Source organism: Emydura macquarii, unplaced genomic scaffold (assembly GCF_026122565.2).
Source record: "Emydura macquarii macquarii isolate MOO-44397 ecotype Brisbane River unplaced genomic scaffold, CSIRO-AGI_Emac_v2 contig_554, whole genome shotgun sequence".
Lineage (NCBI taxonomy): Eukaryota > Metazoa > Chordata > Testudines > Chelidae > Emydura > Emydura macquarii.
Genome location: NW_027130691.1, coordinates 6,366,621 through 6,385,234, shown reverse-complemented (window position 1 = coordinate 6,385,234; position 18,614 = coordinate 6,366,621). Strand labels below are relative to the sequence as shown.

Genomic DNA, 18,614 nt, shown 5'->3' with positions numbered 1-18,614 from the left:
CTACCTCAAATACTTAGACCTTAAAATGCTTACCAGTAGCTCTTACAGCATTTTTACAAAGGCAATACCATTATGCCTACTTTACAGATGGGGAAACTCAGTGATTTTGCCTGTCAATTTTTTATGCAGTTTACCAGTGGTTTGAAAATAAAACCCTTCTATAAAGCTCAACATTAATCCAGCAACTACTGTAGCAGTTACAAAATCCATGCTGCGTGGCTACTTCCATTGTTTTGTCACTTACACTGAAGAGTACAGTTTACTTACTGACCTGAAGCTTCTTAAGAGAGAGATCTCATACATTCTACACATGGTCAAGCACATTGTTGGTTCTCAACATGTTCATAACACAGTAAAGATTCTATGAAAGGTGATTTTGAAGTACTATAGTCATTTTTCAGAATAAAATCATTTAAAATAAAAGCAATTAAGAATGGCAGCAGTTGGTTCCACATCAAGATATATTCAGTTTACAAGTAAAGATGTTTTTTCTAACTACAAGCCCTGCAAAAACAGGCCTTATTCCTCTTACCATTTTCCTTTTTGACTGCCCATGCACACAGTTTCACTAAACTCCCCATGGGTGTGCATCCAGGTCGTCTCATAATTAATAGAAAACCAAGCACTATACAATGTAGTTTGTACTTATCTTTTCAAGCATTCACCTTGCACTTGTCAAAGAATGTCATCTAGCAGTCTTGCTTCACAGTCGGAGAGGTGAGGTCCTTCTGAAATTGTTCACGAGCTTTAGTCTTGTCCCATCTAAATAACTGTTACCTGGAATTTATGCCATTTTACTGTTTAATATATATATAACCTGAGACAATAGTAAACACCACAGGTCCTGGTCTAGAACCTTGGAGCTTTGAGAGACTTTTTGGAAGTAAAATCATCAATTCTCTCTCCTTTATCCATGTGAAAGAATTCTGGCATATTAGAGAGACATGACTTTATGTATTATACATAATTAGTGAAAGATGCTGTAAGCCATATTAGATCACTTTACACACGTACAACCCTGGAGTGTCCACTGCCATTTTACTGCTCAGTGGTTTTGCTTACGCATAACTGAACCCTCACAACTGATCATACACAAGAAGGAATAGAATCCAACTCACCTCAGTCTTAGTTGGTGGTGGTGTAATGTCTAAGAGTGAAATTCAGTTAACAGCCTGGTTTTATTCCTGAAGGCAGCAGTCATGATTTGAGTACAGGCAGGGAACAGAGCTATTGAGTAAGAAAGTGCTGTGCAATTTGTCTAAAAATGTCTTCAGATGAGAACTGCACTGTTAATACTTTTGATTCTTCATCAAACAAAACAATTATCAATTCAAGTGTGAATGGAAACCCTCTTAGGCTTTTTCTGTTTTTGTACAATTGTTTATACAAATTCAACAAAGGTAAAACTGCATCAGGAAGGTCTACGAAAACAACACCTTACAACAATGGCACTTATCAATGCAGAATTTTACAATCAGGAAATAACCATGTTATAAACCTTAAATGAGAACTCAACTCACACTTCAAAGAAAGAGGGGGAAAAAGACTATGCTTGACCATTTATTCTACTGCTTGACTCACTGTATAAATTAATTTTATATTGAGTACAAGAGCTCATGCTACAGAGTGAAACCCTCCTATGTGCAAAAGCTGAAATTGGAATTTTTAAAATTTTGAGAAAAAGGTGATTTCTATACAGATAAAACTTGGCATAGTGTCTTACTTCAACTATAATTTACACCTTATTTCCACAACATGCTCATGTCACTTCTGAAGTATACAAAGCAGGATATAAACTTCCATTAAAACATGCTTGAAATTGAAAGTATTAACCTACTTTTCCTGATCTGGGCACATTTGCAGATGGATACTTTGTCTACGAAGTATAGGTTAAGTTCTCTCCTACCGTAAAGATAAAAATTGGCAATCCAAAACCAAAAAACACTGGTAATGCATTCAAACATTGCATAAATAACTTTTAAACAATTTTGTACAAAAATAGTTCTGCATAATGTAAGATGTAACAAAACAAAATGTGTTAAGAAGGCAGAAATGCAGTGCGTGGTCCACTTTAATGACACCAACTTTTTTTGTTTTAAGAAATGAAGAGCAGAAATTAAATGTACACTACCCAAGCACATGCTGTGGTACTTTAAATAACAGTATTTCTTGAAGATCAGTCTTCCGCCAGCTGTGAACATTTATCATCAATAACAGTCGCTTTATGAATTTGCATAAGAGCCAGAGCAGGACATCCCAGGTAGACTGAATTAAGTGGCACAGGTTGAAAATTCTTAACATGGGTAGTTTTAATGATGTTTTCTCCTTGACAGGACTTGTAAAATTCCAATCTGATATTTTCTGGTTTCCCAATTGAAAATAAAATCCCTACATGTTCTTAGTTCCTTCCCCATCCTTTGCCCCAATATTTACACGCTTGTCCTTTAACTAACTCAGTTTTTGCAGAAGTTTCTCTTCCACCTGACCGAACTGGACACTCACTGACATCTCTGCGATGAACTGCTCACAGCCTTCCTTTGTCACTTGCTTGCAGTACCTGAAGTCAATCTGACAGATGTTACCACAACGTTTAAAATAGGACAGGCACTGGTCAGTAACCTTATTGCAATCTGCCAGGAAAACAAAGGGGAGAGAAATTAATCAGTGTGTCTTACTTATCTGTCAATACAAGGAAAATTTATACAAAACTGTGACATGCCCCCATTTGTTCTTGTATTATTGCGCTGGTCAATGAAATCAATGAGTTAAAGCCCACCAGTTCGATGACAATTCTCTGGTCTTTGCAACCAGTTATGTAACATCGGATAAAAATACAAAACAAGCCAGTTTCATGAGTAGTGGCAGAGGGGGTTTAGAGTCACATGGGGAGACTGGATGAAGTAGAATGTGGTAAATTCTAGCCCAAATACAGGGGAGAGTGAATTCTCCAACATAAAAGAAAGCTAAATAGACCAAAAAAAAAGTGGTTGTGTTTTTCCCCAGGAAGGGCCAGGAAAGCTGCAGGAGGGTCTTTGGCTAATAGTGTGTGTGTGAAGCTTTTTTTGGGGGAAGGAAAGAGATAGTTGGGTAAACTCTCCCTCCCCTGCAATTTGTACTCTTGCATTTCATACAAATCCAGCATCTGTCATGCCACCACAAGCTCCAGTATAGTTATGCAAAGCTTCACTCTTGCCTCCCCTCACTTACCTGATAAATTAATTTCAGTTAAGGAATCACGCGTGGTGGTTCCTACTGCAGTCAGCAGGTTAATAGACTGATCTGACACGTGGTTACAGTAACTAAGATTAAGTTTGGAAAGCAGAGGCATGTGCCTGATGATCAATCGCAAAGAAGCATCTGTAATATCCAGACCAGCCAGACGCAGCTCAGCTATGTTCCGTAGTTTACTTCGGTTGTCTATTTGACCTGTAAGACAGAAGTAGTATTTTTTTAAACTTCACTCTCCAGTTTTGCAATCAGCAGCAGATTAAGAACCTACCCCATACAAAATGACACCATAAGTTACAATGTAATACCCTAATTTACTTAAATGGATCGTTAACGTAAATCACTTCTGTGCATGTTTATCTACGGTTTCAAGGAGCCCTCAAGGTGACGATCACGGAGTACATTTTCTCTTTTTCAGTTTTAGCTTGTGCATTTGACAGGACTTTACCTCAAGCCCTTTTCACTATCTCCCCTGGCAATCAATCACTTGCCCCTTTTTGCACGAGTTCCACCCAGCAATGGGAACAAAAACAGGTCTGACAAACCCAAGCCCAACTCAACAATGAGTCAAAATGAAAGACTGGGACTTAGTTCAGCTCCAGTAAAGGGCAGCTTGAAAGATGTGAAATGCATTTGAGATCAATACTTTTGGTGGTAGTTTTGTTAGTGATTTTGATAGAATTGTTTGTAGCCATCAGTATGCAAGAGTCTATAATTGAGCCAGTATTTCCTGTTTACAGAGGCACATGGACAAATCCAAACTCTGATGGGGGAAAACTGTGGCCCAGTAACATAATTAAGGGTCCAATGACTTTAATGCAATTATTCAAAGGAACAAGAACTATGCATTTGCAGGTTCAGATCCAGCATGTTTGGCAGACGACAATATTGCTCTGAACTGATTAGGCCTTGATAAGGCCGAGAGAGCTACTGCTCCTCTGAACTGAAAGAAAAGATTTTCACTCTTTTAAATTATACGTTTGCAGCCTAAATGGAGGCGAGTCATTTGCTGGGAAAGCTGGCACAGCAGATGAAGTGAGTGGCCAGAGCCCACAGCTTGTTACCTAGGAGCTCACCAAGGGATGTCTCAGAAGGACTGCAGCAGTACTGGCTCAAACATATCACACGTCAGTATTCTACAGAATAGGACCCAGATCAGCCGCTAATGTAAATTGAGGTAGCACCACGGACTTCCAGGAGCTTTGCTGATTTACTACAGCTGAGGATCTGGCCCCAAGCAGCATAGTGTTCCTCAAACCAGCTACCAACAATTGGCACATGGAAGACACCTGCCAAGCTACATTTATGAACAAGTCAATCAACCAGTTACCTGGCCTGTTATCTGTTGGTGGTGACAAGAGGTCTCTCATTTGTGCATCTTTTAATCCTTCCACCCACTGAACATCCAGGGTTCGGAGTAAAGGACAACTGGAACTACAAAGTGCTGACACGGCTATCCATGAACACCCTGATAACAGCAGGTCTCGTAGACCTGGAGATACAAACAAGGAAATGGCTTAGTTGATCCTAGTGTAGTGCCCACTTTAGGTTAATTTTAAAAATAAATGCAGCACTGGTGACAGACCCGACCACTCCGAGAGCCCGCAGTCTTGTGACCACAGAACAGAGACAGCAGAGGCAAAAACAGTGCAAGTGTCCCTGCAATGCCCTGCCACTGTATCTCATCCCTGAAATGTCCACCACTAAGGGTGACTATCTCCAGGGAGACATAGTTCTCCATCATCTATTTGATCCTAAATGTCTCTTAAGAAGGGTGCCCGTAATAGTGATTTGGATATTTGTCCACTAGGACCTACCAAACTCATTTCAATAATCATCACATAATCAATTTCCAGTCATACTGTTGCTGTAGGATTCTGTGTCCTATTATTTATCTCTGAGGCCACTCAGATTCCTTTGGTATCATTTTAAATTTTCTTTCATTGCACATTTCACAGAGATTTCTCCCTAGTGACTCCCTTTATGTCTAAATTGGGATCAATACACCGGTCACAATGCCACTTACCTGGGAGTCTGTTGATGAGCCAGCTCAGCTGCTTTTTAGATATGTTTGTCCAGCTAAGATCAAGAGTTACAGGCTGTCTCCTAATAATGCCACTGAGCATAAGTGGAGTGATGGATTTACAATGGTTTAGATCTATTTTGGTCCACAATCTTTTATCACAGCACCTACAAAACCAACATAATTGTTAATGTGGGATTTTCTTTGAATTCTGTAATGTTTTAAGAAACCAGTGTATTTGTAACAGCAGCAGCAGCGAAATCTGTTTGAAGAGGCTAGGTAGAGCTCATGCATGCATTCAAGCAGAAACAGTTAGACAAGTTGAAAGCTTCTTCAAGTGCTCATCAAAGCCAAAATGTTAGGATTTCTTCCCAACAGATGAACCCTGTTATGAGTGGGATTTTCAAAAGCACTGGCCCAGTGACCTTCAGTGGGACCTGTGCTCTTAAGTCACTGAGGAGCTTCTGAAAATCCCATTTTATAGCCTCTTTAAACCAGAACAATTTCTTTTTTGCCTTTGGGATTTGAAGGTCAGTTTTCTGCTGACTGTTTTGATTTCCCCAGTTTTCCTTTTAGCTAAACTGGTGACTCTCATAAAATTGAAATCTCCATCTCTTTCTTTGCATCTCTATTTAATTCTACACACATCGCTTCTGTATCTCTTCCCCTTCTCTATTGCTTCAGTTTGCTATGGGCAACAGAGCCATGCAAAAATCCTAATGAACTTGCAAGAATTACCTTGCTTTAGGAAACATTGTACTTAGCTGGACAAAATCGGTTTAAAAGCTTCTTGTAATATCACCAAGGAATCCACAGTGGAAGCAGTTCCATGGACTTCATTCTCCACTGGGTTATCAGCTTGTCAATCAGCCTATTCATTACTGGGTAGTGCCAGGAAAGAGTCTGTTATCTGCCTGTCTGGGTAAATGTTAAAGTTTTGATACATCTGAGCAGCCAGCCAACAGGATGCTTTATTGGAAGTTCAGCCAAGTGTATAAACATGGCTATGAGATTCACAATATACTTTCAGCTTATTGTTGGGTTATGGTCATTGACCGATTGAGTCAATTTTTATATGGTACCCATAGCACCAGAGAGACACACCATAAATGACAATACAATAATTAACATGGAAAACATGCTCCGAGATACTGTACCAATGAACTGCTGTTAAAAAGCAGAGGTTAAAGAATACAACAAACAAGATCTTTCCTCCAAGTGCCTGGTATATGCAATAAGCTTAGAACAGCATGAAGCACCACTTCAGTCACTGAACAAGGGGCACTGGGATACCGTCTCAGAGGTTGTTTAATAACTGGATGGAGGAAAGACTCAAGTTGATGGCAAGCAGGCAGCAAGTGTCTAATGATGTCTAGATTCAGTAATCCCACCTCCCTGTACCAGTACACTGCTCTCTGCCATTGTCTAAACTAGAGGATTCTGGCATGCAGTTTGCATGAGGGATGTTATGTGGTGATATTGTCTAGCACCCTTGCAGGTGATCTAGAGTTCTCAAGAAAAAGCAGGACAGCTCCTGCACACACATACCCCACTTAGAAATATTTAAACTATTTCTGACTGAGCTGCATTGAAAGAGACATCTGCTGTGTTTTGTTAAAAGCCAGCATCTGTGGTCATACCCTCACGCCATGTGAACTGAGGAGAGCATCGTCTGCCCCTAAAACTTCATACACGCATAAAACCCTTTCAGAAAGAAGAGAAATTAGTAAGTGCTGATTATCCTATTCCAATACAACCAGCATCATCCCCCTCAGCTCCTTACCATCTGTTCCAGGTCTTGCAAACTCTCATACAGATGCACAAGTCGCTATGACTGAGGTAGCTAAAGACAGCCATCCAGACTTCCCTTTGCATCACATGGGCTGCCCCATCATCGAGGGGGAGTGAGTCCGGAGGAGGGCTGATGGGGGGTGGCCTGATTACATGGCGTTCCATCTGAATGCATTTGGGAGGAGAGAGCGAAGGTGGTGGCCGAGTAATCACCCTAGGAGTGCTTCGCAGGCTTGGCACAAGCTGGTGCCTCAGCTCCCTGGGAGTCCCATTTAACCCTTTGCTGAACCTGTGGAGTCTCTCACTATTGCTCAGAGCACGTTTGGGCTCCTCGTTCTCACTCTCCGGCTCAGATTTGATGGGTTGGTGGTTCTCGTTGGCAAGGCTGTTCTCGGTTTTTTGGATCTCCTGATTGAGCTCCTTGCTGAGCTCTTTGCTCAGTTCCTTATTTGGAAGGCGCCTTTTCCGCCTCATCTTTATCTTCTTCTTGTCCCTGGGCTCAGCACTTTCGGTGCTGGGGCCCGCAGTGGGAGAGCTCGACCGTGACTGGTCACTCTCCTTGGATTTTGGAGGTGCTTCTGGCAGATCCTCCTCGGGTTCCTGTTTAAAACGCCGCAGGGGTTTGGCCATAGCAGGTCGGTCATCTGTAGCCTTCCATGATCGCCTCTGAAAAAGAGTTTGGGGCTTAGTAGAGCTGATAATGAATGAATTAGTGCCACAGGGCCTGCAGACAGCACCTTGTGCAAGAGAACATGCTGCCCAGCTGCCTGAATAGAGGAAATAGGGTAAAGGACCATATCCAAACGTTCTCAGGACTACAGTGAAACGTTAATGGTGGCTAGCACCATGCCTACGATGGGTATTTTAAAGTGGCACTGCATATTAAAAACTGTAATCCAGGAGCAACTTTGAAAACTCCAGGGGCCTGCTGAATATTTAACATGCATATTTCTAAAACGTCAGGACACACTAATTTTTCAGAATCTGTGCTGGTAGCGCAGCAGGAGCAGCAGGCGAGCACCAAGTAAACGATTAGTATGTGCACCAGGTAACAACACACTGTAAACAAATGCTCTCTTCCCAAGGAGATCTCACTTGGCTAGGAGAAAACTGGCTCAGGACACACTGCTTCAGAAAGTAAATTGCCCATTTTAAAAGATGGCCACTGCTTGTATTTCCTGATATGCAGTCAAGACCACTGGCTCTATTCACCCAGACTACAATGCAGGCTGAAATCACCGGCTTCACTTAATTTAGCAAGTTCTGGAACATTGTGTGTTGCTATTACTAAGTCACAGTCCTGGCATACAGCTATTCCGCCACTTACTGCTGGATCCTCGAGTGGTAGCTACATCACAGCTACCCCTTTATATCCCAAGGAGTGCACTGCATGGTCTCACGCTCTCTCCAGCATATTGTGTGTGTATACAAATGGGTGATCCAACTGACAGCCTTGACACACTGCTAGTCTGATGAGACCTGAAGTTCACAGAAACTTTGATTGAAAGTGGGGCTGTGGAGGGGTCAGCTGGCACCTTCCTTCCTGCTCCAGTCACTTTTCATAAGCATGAATCACACATCACTTGTCTACTTCAATCAAATCCCACACTGATGTATGTTGGACACAGTTGTAAGAGCTGTGCAATGCCATGCCAAAAAAGGGGAAGATTTCAGCTCTAATCTGTTCACTACATGCAAGAAAGAAGCCAAGAGTTGTTAAAATTAAAATGACACAGCACTGTAGTAAACAGACAGGGTTGGCAAAAGGAGGTGTGGCACTACACACACACAAATAGTTATGCCAGAATTTCTATGCTGCTTCAGTAAATTTGTATGGATCAAATGAAAGGATGTGCTTCTAGCTGTTAAATGGGGATATATCGCTAATGCACAACCTTCACAACTTTTTGGGGGGCTTTAACCAAAGTTAGAGAGAACTGGACTAAGGTATTTATGATTACAGAGGGCTCAGTGAAAGATGATCAATCCCTCCTTTTTTATATTATAGGAGAACAAGAAGTTACTGAAAGTAACAGGTAATTTAGATTAATAAAAGGAAACGTTTTCAGACAGACTATAGTTGATTTTGGCATTCTCTAACTTAGGATATCAGAGAGTAAAAAACTAGGAGCAGGATAATTCAATAACCTATGACAGTGGTTCCCAACCTTTTTGGCTCGAGGGCCACAAATATAATTTTTACAACCCTGAAGGGCCACCAGTCTATCAACTCATAAAAAACGTATTGACGTCTACACCATTAAGCACCACAAATCACTACATATTTAAACGTTTTGATGCTGCTGTGCTCATTTTTACATTCACTATTTTACACCTACATATTACTCACAATGTGTCACACACACTCAGATAAAACACTAGTGAGATGAGTGACTGTCACTACACACTGAAGCACATGAACTGGCAGCTAAGTCACAGTGGGTGGCCTGCTAAGTGCAAGCCAAACCAGAAGGCACTGAGTTTTAGAATCCTGCCCCTCTCCTCAAGCATGGTGGGTCCTGGCTGATCTGCCTCCTACACCCCTCCCCCTATTGCTGCCAGATGGAAGGAGTTCAGAGAGGAGGCAGCCTCCTTGCTGATCTCCCCTCCCCTCTGGCTGCAGCATGGAAACCGCATGCATCCTGTAGCCCCCTGCGCTCCACTTGGGTCCCTAGGCAGTGGTTCACTTATGCAGCCAGGGGGATGGGAGATCAGTGTTCCCTTCCCTCTGGCTCCAGCAGGGACCCCAGTGCCTAGGGACCCAGGTGGAGCGCTTTGCCATGCTCTCTGCAACAGCCAGGGGAGGGGAGCACTGATCTCCCGTCCCGTTGGGTGCAGCAAGGAGCCTGCACCGGTCTTGTAGCCCCATGGCAACACACTCTGCCTGGATCCTCAGGCAGCAGCTCCCTTCTGCAGCCAGCAGTAGGGAAGTGGCGGGCTACTTCAAAAGACCCCATGGGCCACTTTTGGGGCCTGGGTTGGGAACCACTGACCTATGATAACATTTGTAATCATATGCTAGCATATAAGAGGTAAACAGATCATGCCTCAAGCCATCAGTGGATCACCATCAATGTCAGGACAGAATTTATCCAATGCACCATTACACATGGTATTATTTGGTGTGGCAAGACTGATGCATGTAGGGAGAGCAGAACATCAATACAAAGAAGAGAATATTACCCATTGGCCTTTGAAAACAACACAGCCTATGTTTTGACAGCATTTTAAGAGAGGACTATAAAATAGGAAATATAAAAACAGACTCTGTAGATCAACTAATCTCAGGTGGAAACCTCTGTGTGCATCCAAAAAAAGGATGTTTTCTGATTTTCAGATGCGAATATGCAGTAAAAATGGCAGCAAAGCACAGCGACAGGCTTGCTAAAGAAACTGAACCACAATGCACAGAACACAAGGGGGAAAAAGTGGAAGCACACAAATTAAAGAGGTATCAAAGTACCTTCTTCCTGAAGAGTTTCTCTTCTTTAACAAGCTTTAGCTGTTCCAGGAAAGAAAAGACAAAACAAAACAAATGTTTTATTTTTTGTGTAGGTAACTAGTAAAAATTCCTACTATTCTAATTTTCTTCAGTAAAGAGCTAGTTTGGTGAGTGGTTACAGCAAAGTATAATGAAGCAGACAGATCACCCACTATACAATAATCAATCCACACTTTGTTTTTTGCCTTTCTGGGTACTAATGGTTTATGGTTTTCAATGGCTAAAGTCCAATAATGAACATTTAACACCCCCCTATAATCTCCTCCCCAGTGTACTGCGGTGTCATTCTACAGAACCAGCCAAGTGTCCCCACATTCTGGAGGCGTGTAGGAAACATACCAGCATCCTCTACTAAGTCAAATAGCTTTTAGTGCCCATGAAGGCAAGCAGATAACAGCACTGGCTAGAGATCAAACACATGTGGACTGGCCCTGTGCTCTCTGCCCCCCTACTCTGCCCCTGCAACTTCAATCCCTATGCGTACCACCTCTATTTCAAATCTTGGGCTGTCAAACAGAGAACTTATGCATGCTACAAAACTAGCACATAAACTGCCACTAAGCACAACTGAAATCACCACACATTTACCCATGACCAAAGTTAAAGCCAAATTCCCCTTTTCACTTCCACGGACAAGCTAATCTGCAATCCCTAGATGTTAAACTAAATTAATGTATATGAGAAATTCAAATGCTCTCTGGCCCAAAAAAACTGCAAGTTAGATTTAAAAAAGAATTGCCTGAATAGCAGCTGAAAGTAATATATAGATTCTTGCTTCTCTCTGAAAATTGGGGAGAATATTATCTCAAAGATGCCATAAGAATCAGTTATTTAGTGAAGTATTACTACTGCTGTATGTAGTTATGGCTAGTTAAAGAAAGCTGTCAAGCGACACCCAGTGGTTAGAGATGAAAAGGGTTGATTGAAAACAACTTTTGACCATCCCCACCATTAAAAAAAAAAAAAAAAAAAATCAGTGTGAGGTTCTCTTAGTTAGTTCAGAATTGCTTTTTTTTTTTTTTTTTTTTTTTTTTTTTTAAGTAAATAGCCAGTTCTTTGCCCAGTCTTCTGTCCCTGAATAAAAAGTCAAGCAGAGTTCAGGTGGATAAACTTTACTGTTTTGCTTGATGGATAATTTTCAAAAAGAAATGTAAAGTCCTATGCAATTGCGTTTGTAACTATCACTCGCTGGAATTCAAGAGACTCAAAGGAAAGCTTAAAGCAGAAGTGCAAGAGACTTCAGCCCCTGACCTATAACAAATGCCTGTCCGCGTTCACATCAAGGAAACAGTGTTCTAGCCTCCCATACCCGTTTTCTCATAGCAGGTTCCTGGGGTTTCTCAAATTTTCTTTTCCTTCGCAAATGCACTTCATCTGATTTTCTCCTCAAAATAGAATCAACAGGGTTTTTTTTGGAATGTTCATCAGATTTCCGCCTGGGGGTTTCTTCACATTCCCCTTTCCGTTTTGCTGCATCTGTTACTTCCTTATTATCTCTGTTCATCTTCTGTTCCTTAAGCAATGAGCCTGGGAGATTCGACGCGTATTTGAATCCTGGTCCACGCTTTTGCTTGTACGCCAGAGAGAGACAAAACACAAACAAACTTTATATCTTATGTCTTTTTTGCTGTTTACAATGTATTTCATCTGAAGCTTTTGTTTGGTTACAAGCAGTTGATTAAACTATTTAATGACTATTCACAAGCAGTCAGTGTGGTAAAGAATTTCAACCTCTAAGAACGAGCACTGCTCTCAACAGTTCTGGCTCTGGTGCATGGCGTGCATGCACACCCATGATGGAATCCACATAGGGACCATCACTGGAAGAACTAATGTTTCACATGTTGTAAGAGATACTTTAGATTTTGTTTAATACGGTTTTACAAAATCTAAAAAATCAACAGCTTTTCGTTTGGATTTAAACATTCCCCCTGCCGGATTTGCTACAATGTTTTGGTTACTCTCCGTCAGTGCATAGAATCTCAAAGAGACTATGACTGCAGACAAGGGAGGCACTGACTAATAGTCTCAAGTTATTTGTGTGTCTGTTTACTATGTGGGTTTTTAGACTAATAGTGCTTTTGCTTCATATCCATAAAAAGACAGCAAAATAGATCTGGATGTTAGAGAGAATATGCCAGATGTAGTGTCTTGTTCTTAGGTCATGTATTCCAGTGAAACTCACTTTCCCAGTTTTCCCTGCATGGTTGCACTTTGGACATTCCCAGCAATTTGGCAGCTCATCATTAACCACACCATCTGATTCCTTCACCTAGAGGGGAAAAAGGCATAACCCATTGCAATTAGTGTTCAGTGGCAGTGCAAATCCACATACAGATTATCGTCATTTAGAAGGAGTCATTACAATAACAAGGGACAGACTTCTTGCACTGTTAGCCTGTTTCTCAGATCAGTTGTTTCTCTTCCAGTGGCTCTAAGCTACATGCACTACAGGACTGGCACTACCCTATTGGCATTCTGGCTTGCATGTTCCCAATCCTATAAGATTACTCAGCAAACACCACCAACAAAACCAAACGAGACTGGGCAGTTTGATACTTGAAAATGGATTTTAGTCTTGGTTTTTTGCCTAAGATCAGGGATAGTCCCAGTTTAATACTTTTATTAGGAGACCATAACCAGTACTTGTAGAGAAATGGACTGTCCAATCACCTAGTTTAAGACTGTCCCCTCCTTCATCTCCAATACACCCTTTCACTCATTTCCCTCCAATGGGCTGGCAAAAAAGATTAGCTTTTTCATAAATAAATAAATCACTACCACCCAACTCTGATACAACACTTTTCATTAGTAGATCCCAAAGTTCTTCTCAAAGGAAATCAATATTATCCTGGTTTTACAGGTAGAAAGGTCTCCTTCCATCCCCATTAACATTGAGATATGTTTTTAAAAGTCAGGATTTTTGTATTGTACTTAAGAGTGCTCCTTAAAACGTTAACCTCCGATACATACAGGAAAATAACCCCCTGACAGGCTGCAGCACACATGCCAACAAAGTGGTACTTGCCAGATCAGTTCCAGGGGACAGACTGAAACTTTCATTCAAAGATATGGTGTGCCTAGCAATTCTATTTTATAGCTCCCTCATCTTCAGAGTTCTCCATTCCTTTGTCAGCAATTCAATAGAAGAAAAGCTCATTCTATCTAGTTTATTACCGTTCAGTTTCGTTTTTTAAAAGACAAGTCTCCAAAACTGCATTAAGGGCTTCATGGTATAATTGGAGACACAGTCATGCCCCAAAGAGCTAATATGTAACTTTTATCCTAAGCTCGTAAGTCATTTTTTTTAAATGGGACTTAGGTGTTTTTGAAAATTGCACCTTTAATCTCATTCTAAATCTGGCAAAGTGGAATTAAACAGGTTGGGATGGGGTGAGGAAAGACGAGGGTTATGGTAGTAAGAGCACACAGTTACTCATTTATGGCATGTTCATAACAACTCAATTACAAACTTTAAAACTTAAAAAAAATTAGATTCACTGCTTGGGACTGTGGGAGAAACACGTCACAAGAGTTATACGGAAAGCGAAGTGGCTTGGCAGAGCAGTGTGAGGAGGGCATTCCAAACAGAGGGGGAAGGTTGAAAGCAAGGCCAATAAGACATCAAGACTAGAATCTTGCAGGTAAAGGAGATCGGGGACTCAGTCTGAAACAGAGGCAGGGCAGCATGACAAAGGACCTGGAAGACGTGTGCAGGTTTTGTTAAAAAAAATTCTTTTTTTAATTTAGTGAAACAGATCATTTGTATTTGAAAACTCTCCTGCAGTGCTAGGAGGGCTACCGTCTAGAGCCTCTGAACCAGACAGTGACGACTCTAGTTTCACTGTCCAGGGACAGTGATGATAAGTCATCATTTTGTTTTGTTTTTTGAAGATCCCTTTCAGTTTTAATAATCTTGAGCATTTTAAGCAACTTGGGGAGGAATTGTAAACGTTTTTATCTTGACTAAGTCCCTTAAACCTCCCTTCCCCCTTGACAGGTATGGGACTGTGCCACCATGAGAACGTCTGTCTCAGGGGTGGGCAAACTTTTTGGCCTGAGGGTTACAGCTGGGTATAGAAATTGCATGGCGGGCCATTAATGCTCCGGGAGTGGCTCCAGTCAGGGCGCTGCTGGGCCCACGTGGTGGGAGAAGGCCGGGAGGGGGAGCGGCTGCTGCGTTCTAGCCATAGCGCTGCTGGGCCCTCGTGATGGGAGAGAGATGCGGGGGGAAGGTGTGGAGCTGAGAGGGGGAGTAGCCGCCACTGTGCTGCACAGCTTGTTCCGCAACCTTTCTGCAGACCACCGAATGGAGCTCACTGACCACTGGTTGAGCTGGAGGGCCTGATTAAAAGCTCAAACGGGCTGTATGTGGCCCACGGGCCGTAGTTTGCCCACCCGTGCTCTATCTTTAGGGAACAGGCCCTAGTGCAGTAGCAAGTCAGAAACAAGTTATTTCTTGTGCTGAATAGATCAAATTCTACCTAAAGGGGAGACACTGGCCATTAGGCCCATTTGTGTGAAGTGTAAGGCATTGAACAGATGTGGGTAATTGTACCAAACTAATAACACAAAAATCTGCCACTGAATCTGTCACAAACCTTACAGCAGGTGGCTATCTAAACCACAGTGTGTAGCTCCTTCAGTAACGCATGTTCAGAATGAGGACAGCAATTCCAAGTATCTAAATGTAGGACCATATAACGATACAGTCATCCTATTAAAGGCTGGGAATCAAAAGATAGTGTTCATCTGACATCATTAGGCAAAAGGCGGCCATGGCAGGGTTGGGATGGCAGGACTGGAATAAGAAGGGGGTGACAGAAATGGGGAATGAAGTGCACCGGTACACCTGTGTTTGTGCAGGAAAAGGTTTTAGACTCCATGCATGCTTCTCTATCAGTGCACGGAATGCCATTCATCCTCTCGCACTCACTAGCACTAAATTATTTAACGAGCTTTGGAAAAAATAAGCTCCTCCAAGAACACATCTTGATGACTAAGAGACTAAAAAGAAAGAGGGAACTAAATTTGGTTCCTTAGAAATCCGAAAACACAGTAAGTCACCAACATTAACAGCATAGTTTGGAACATGCTAGATCATAACTGAATTAACCAGCATGGATTAAACTCTTTAGGAAATAGTAAAAGATATGTGATGAAAAGTTGCTATTTAGATTCCCTTTAAAATCCATACATTCATTGTGGGGAGGGACAAAGGACTAGGACTTTGAAGAGGGTGGGATTTGCAACCTGGAACAGCCTGAAAAGATGTGGAAATTACACTATGCACATGCTGAACCTTTACCACCAGAAGAACACAGCAGGAGCTGTGGAGTCACCTCATCAGAATGGGCTCTGGGAACAAGTCTCTCCCCAGATTAATCAGACATGAGGAAATTTAGAGTCAAAGAGAGTTTTCACTTTCTCACTGATCCCAGCCCTTCTTGTGAATCTGTTCTCCTTCAGGGAGTTTGTTTCCGGGTCTATGGATTTTATTCAAAGATGGCACCTAAGACAACATATACTGCTGCCTATTTACTGCTGCATTTTCAAGGATGATTGGGGGCTAAGAGGAAAGGACATTCTCTTAAGGTGAAAGGCAGGAGGTGCTTGCATGAGAAGACAGCCCCATAATAAAGGGGGCTTTCATACTATCTAGGTATTTATATTTAGACACTGAAGTGAGGGCAAGGTTTATTCCGGTGGGCAGGGGATGCATACAGCAGCCAGTTGGTTCCAAATTCTGGACTTAAGCCTACTTTAAGAATTCGAGTAATGTGCAAAAATAAAAGAGGCCGAGTTTTTTCAGTGTCATGAAATGCTGTGGAGTTCAGCCATAGGGCTATGCAGAGGGAGGTTCCCACTGCATCATCTTCACTCTGCCATTTTCCTTCAATGTACGCTCTTCTTTGCCTTTCTGGAGGCTCCCAAATCCCTGGTGGGCTGGTATCCTTTTCATCCCGTAAATAAATGTCATTAAGGCCAGCACCCCGGGCAGACCATCTACAGAAAAGGCATTGGAGGCTCCCTCACTGCTACAGATCACCAGGGATTCTGGGGGCTCCAGAGAAGCTAGGGAGATATACAAGGCTCCTAGCCCACACCACGCTTTCAGGATAGGGTCTAAGGGCCTCCAAAACCTCAGTCTGACATGGTGTTTCAAGCCAGGGATAGGGGGAGGGAATCCTAGGGGCCATTATTTGCCAGGTGTTTTGTTTGCAAAAAAAACCAAAACAAAACATACCTGTTTGCCCAGGGCACAAGTGCAAATATCTCAAACTTTTCCATTGCCATAGACCCTGGAAGTGATTTGTTCTATGTTAGCAACCAGGCTGGTTACCAAACTCGGCTGGTTAGTCTCTGGTCATGAATACACAGGACAACAGCAGTATTTGTTTGAATTTCACAGGTCTGACCCCACATCCTGCATCGCTAGCTCACGTCAGCAAGCCCCAAATTTGGTTTGGGGAAGACAATGTTTCAACTGTCCCTAAACAGTGATTCTGTCCTGCAGGCCAAATCCTGAGGAATGTTACTCTGTGATGCTACAGGGCAGGACAGGAGAATTTGGAGCAGTCTGGGAATGTGAGAGGGGTGCACTGAAATAGTAAAGCAGTGCTGCAGGGCAGGAGTGAGGTGCCTTAGAGAACAGAGTACACAGCTTCCTCCCTGCTAACCACTAGCTCCAGCCAGTCCTATCCGTCTCTCTCACTAAACACGAGCAGCCTCATTTTCAGAAGTGCTGAGCAACTGCAGCCTGCCCACCCCCACTGCCTACAACAGGAACTGACGGTGGTGGAACTCTGAACATTGTGCTAGGGAGCTGAGCGGTAGCACAGACAGCTTTACCCAGAGCACGGGGCGCCTGCATTTTGGAACAGAAGCAGTTTTCCTTCACAGCGGGTCCCACAGGCATGAACTGTGGCCTTCTGAGAGTAGGGGATGTTGGAATACATTTTACTATGGCAATACCAAAATCATTTTAACTATAAATAAATTGGGATGCTGATGAAGGAGAGAATGGTTGAGTGACTCAAGCTGGATAATCGCTCCCAGGATCAGTTCTGGAACAGAATGGCTCAGAAGTCTCCCAGTCAAGTGGCTGCAAAAGCCAACACAGCGGGTGGGATTTGTAGATGTGCTCAGTATTGACTAACTCTGTTCCCATTGAAGGGAATGGCCATTGACCGTTGTTCCCTAGAGATTACAGGACACTGCTGGCAAAGCTCAACGAGCTCGGAGCCAGCTCTGCTGAACACAACATTTATGTCTGGACAAACACGTGAACTAAGCTACCCATTTGTCCTTTCTGAGGAGTAGGGAGGCTGGCTGTATCTGCTCTTGAATCACTGAACACTCCAGCCACAGATCCTCCGCTATCCAAAAGAAGCCAACTCTCACACACACCCCCTCTCGTATACAAGACCACTCTCCAGTTAGAGGTCGGAGACAAACCTTTTCTGTACAGGTCATGGACCGCAACATCTCTCATTCAGTTTCCTGATTTCATCCAAGTGGAATATCCTGCCTCTACCCCATTCACAATAAAAGAAAGACCATGTGGCACAATCAAGGCTGGCCTGTGTCAGCTGACTCAGAATCATGGACTTAAGCTATAAAACGACAGTTAAGATGTTTGGGCTCGGGCTCAGGCTGGAGCCTGGGCTCTGAGACCCTGAAAGGGGGGGAGGTCTCAGAGCCTGGGCTCCAGCCCAAGCTTAAACATCTACATTACTATTTTTAGCCCTGCAGCATAGGGCCAGGTTTACACTTACCTGGAAATTTGGCGGCAGTCGATGGGAGTTACGCAAGTTACGCAGAGTAGCTTGCACAACTCCTGTCGACTTCATAACTCCTCCACCTTCACTGTGCCGCGCTGACGGGCAATGCATTCCCGTCGATGCAGTGCCACGCCACTTGAGGAGGTGGTTTTAATGTGTCGACTTCTGGACTGATTGAGCGGGTCCTTCGCTGACCGCTCAAGCGAGCCGGATAGATCGATCAGATGGTGACGAATTTGCCACCGTCAGTGAAGACATACCCTGAGCCTTGTGAGCCTGAGCAGAC

General features: G+C 42.9%; 1 protein-coding gene across 1 annotated transcript in view; it reads right to left on the bottom strand.

Annotated features, from left to right (window-relative positions):
• Positions 1-943: 943 nt before the first annotated feature.
• Positions 944-18,614, bottom strand: part of KDM2B (lysine demethylase 2B) — a 159,331-nt gene continuing 141,660 nt past the window's right edge. Inside the window, exons 15-22 of the mRNA XM_067539606.1 lie at positions 12,730-12,816; positions 11,854-12,123; positions 10,506-10,544; positions 7,035-7,708; positions 5,255-5,418; positions 4,559-4,720; positions 3,208-3,426; positions 944-2,630 (exon numbers count right to left, since the gene is read on the bottom strand). Of these exons, the coding sequence (XP_067395707.1) occupies positions 2,449-2,630; positions 3,208-3,426; positions 4,559-4,720; positions 5,255-5,418; positions 7,035-7,708; positions 10,506-10,544; positions 11,854-12,123; positions 12,730-12,816 (1,797 nt within the window). The 3' untranslated portion in view covers positions 944-2,448. The remainder of the gene's footprint in view (positions 2,631-3,207; positions 3,427-4,558; positions 4,721-5,254; positions 5,419-7,034; positions 7,709-10,505; positions 10,545-11,853; positions 12,124-12,729; positions 12,817-18,614) is intronic.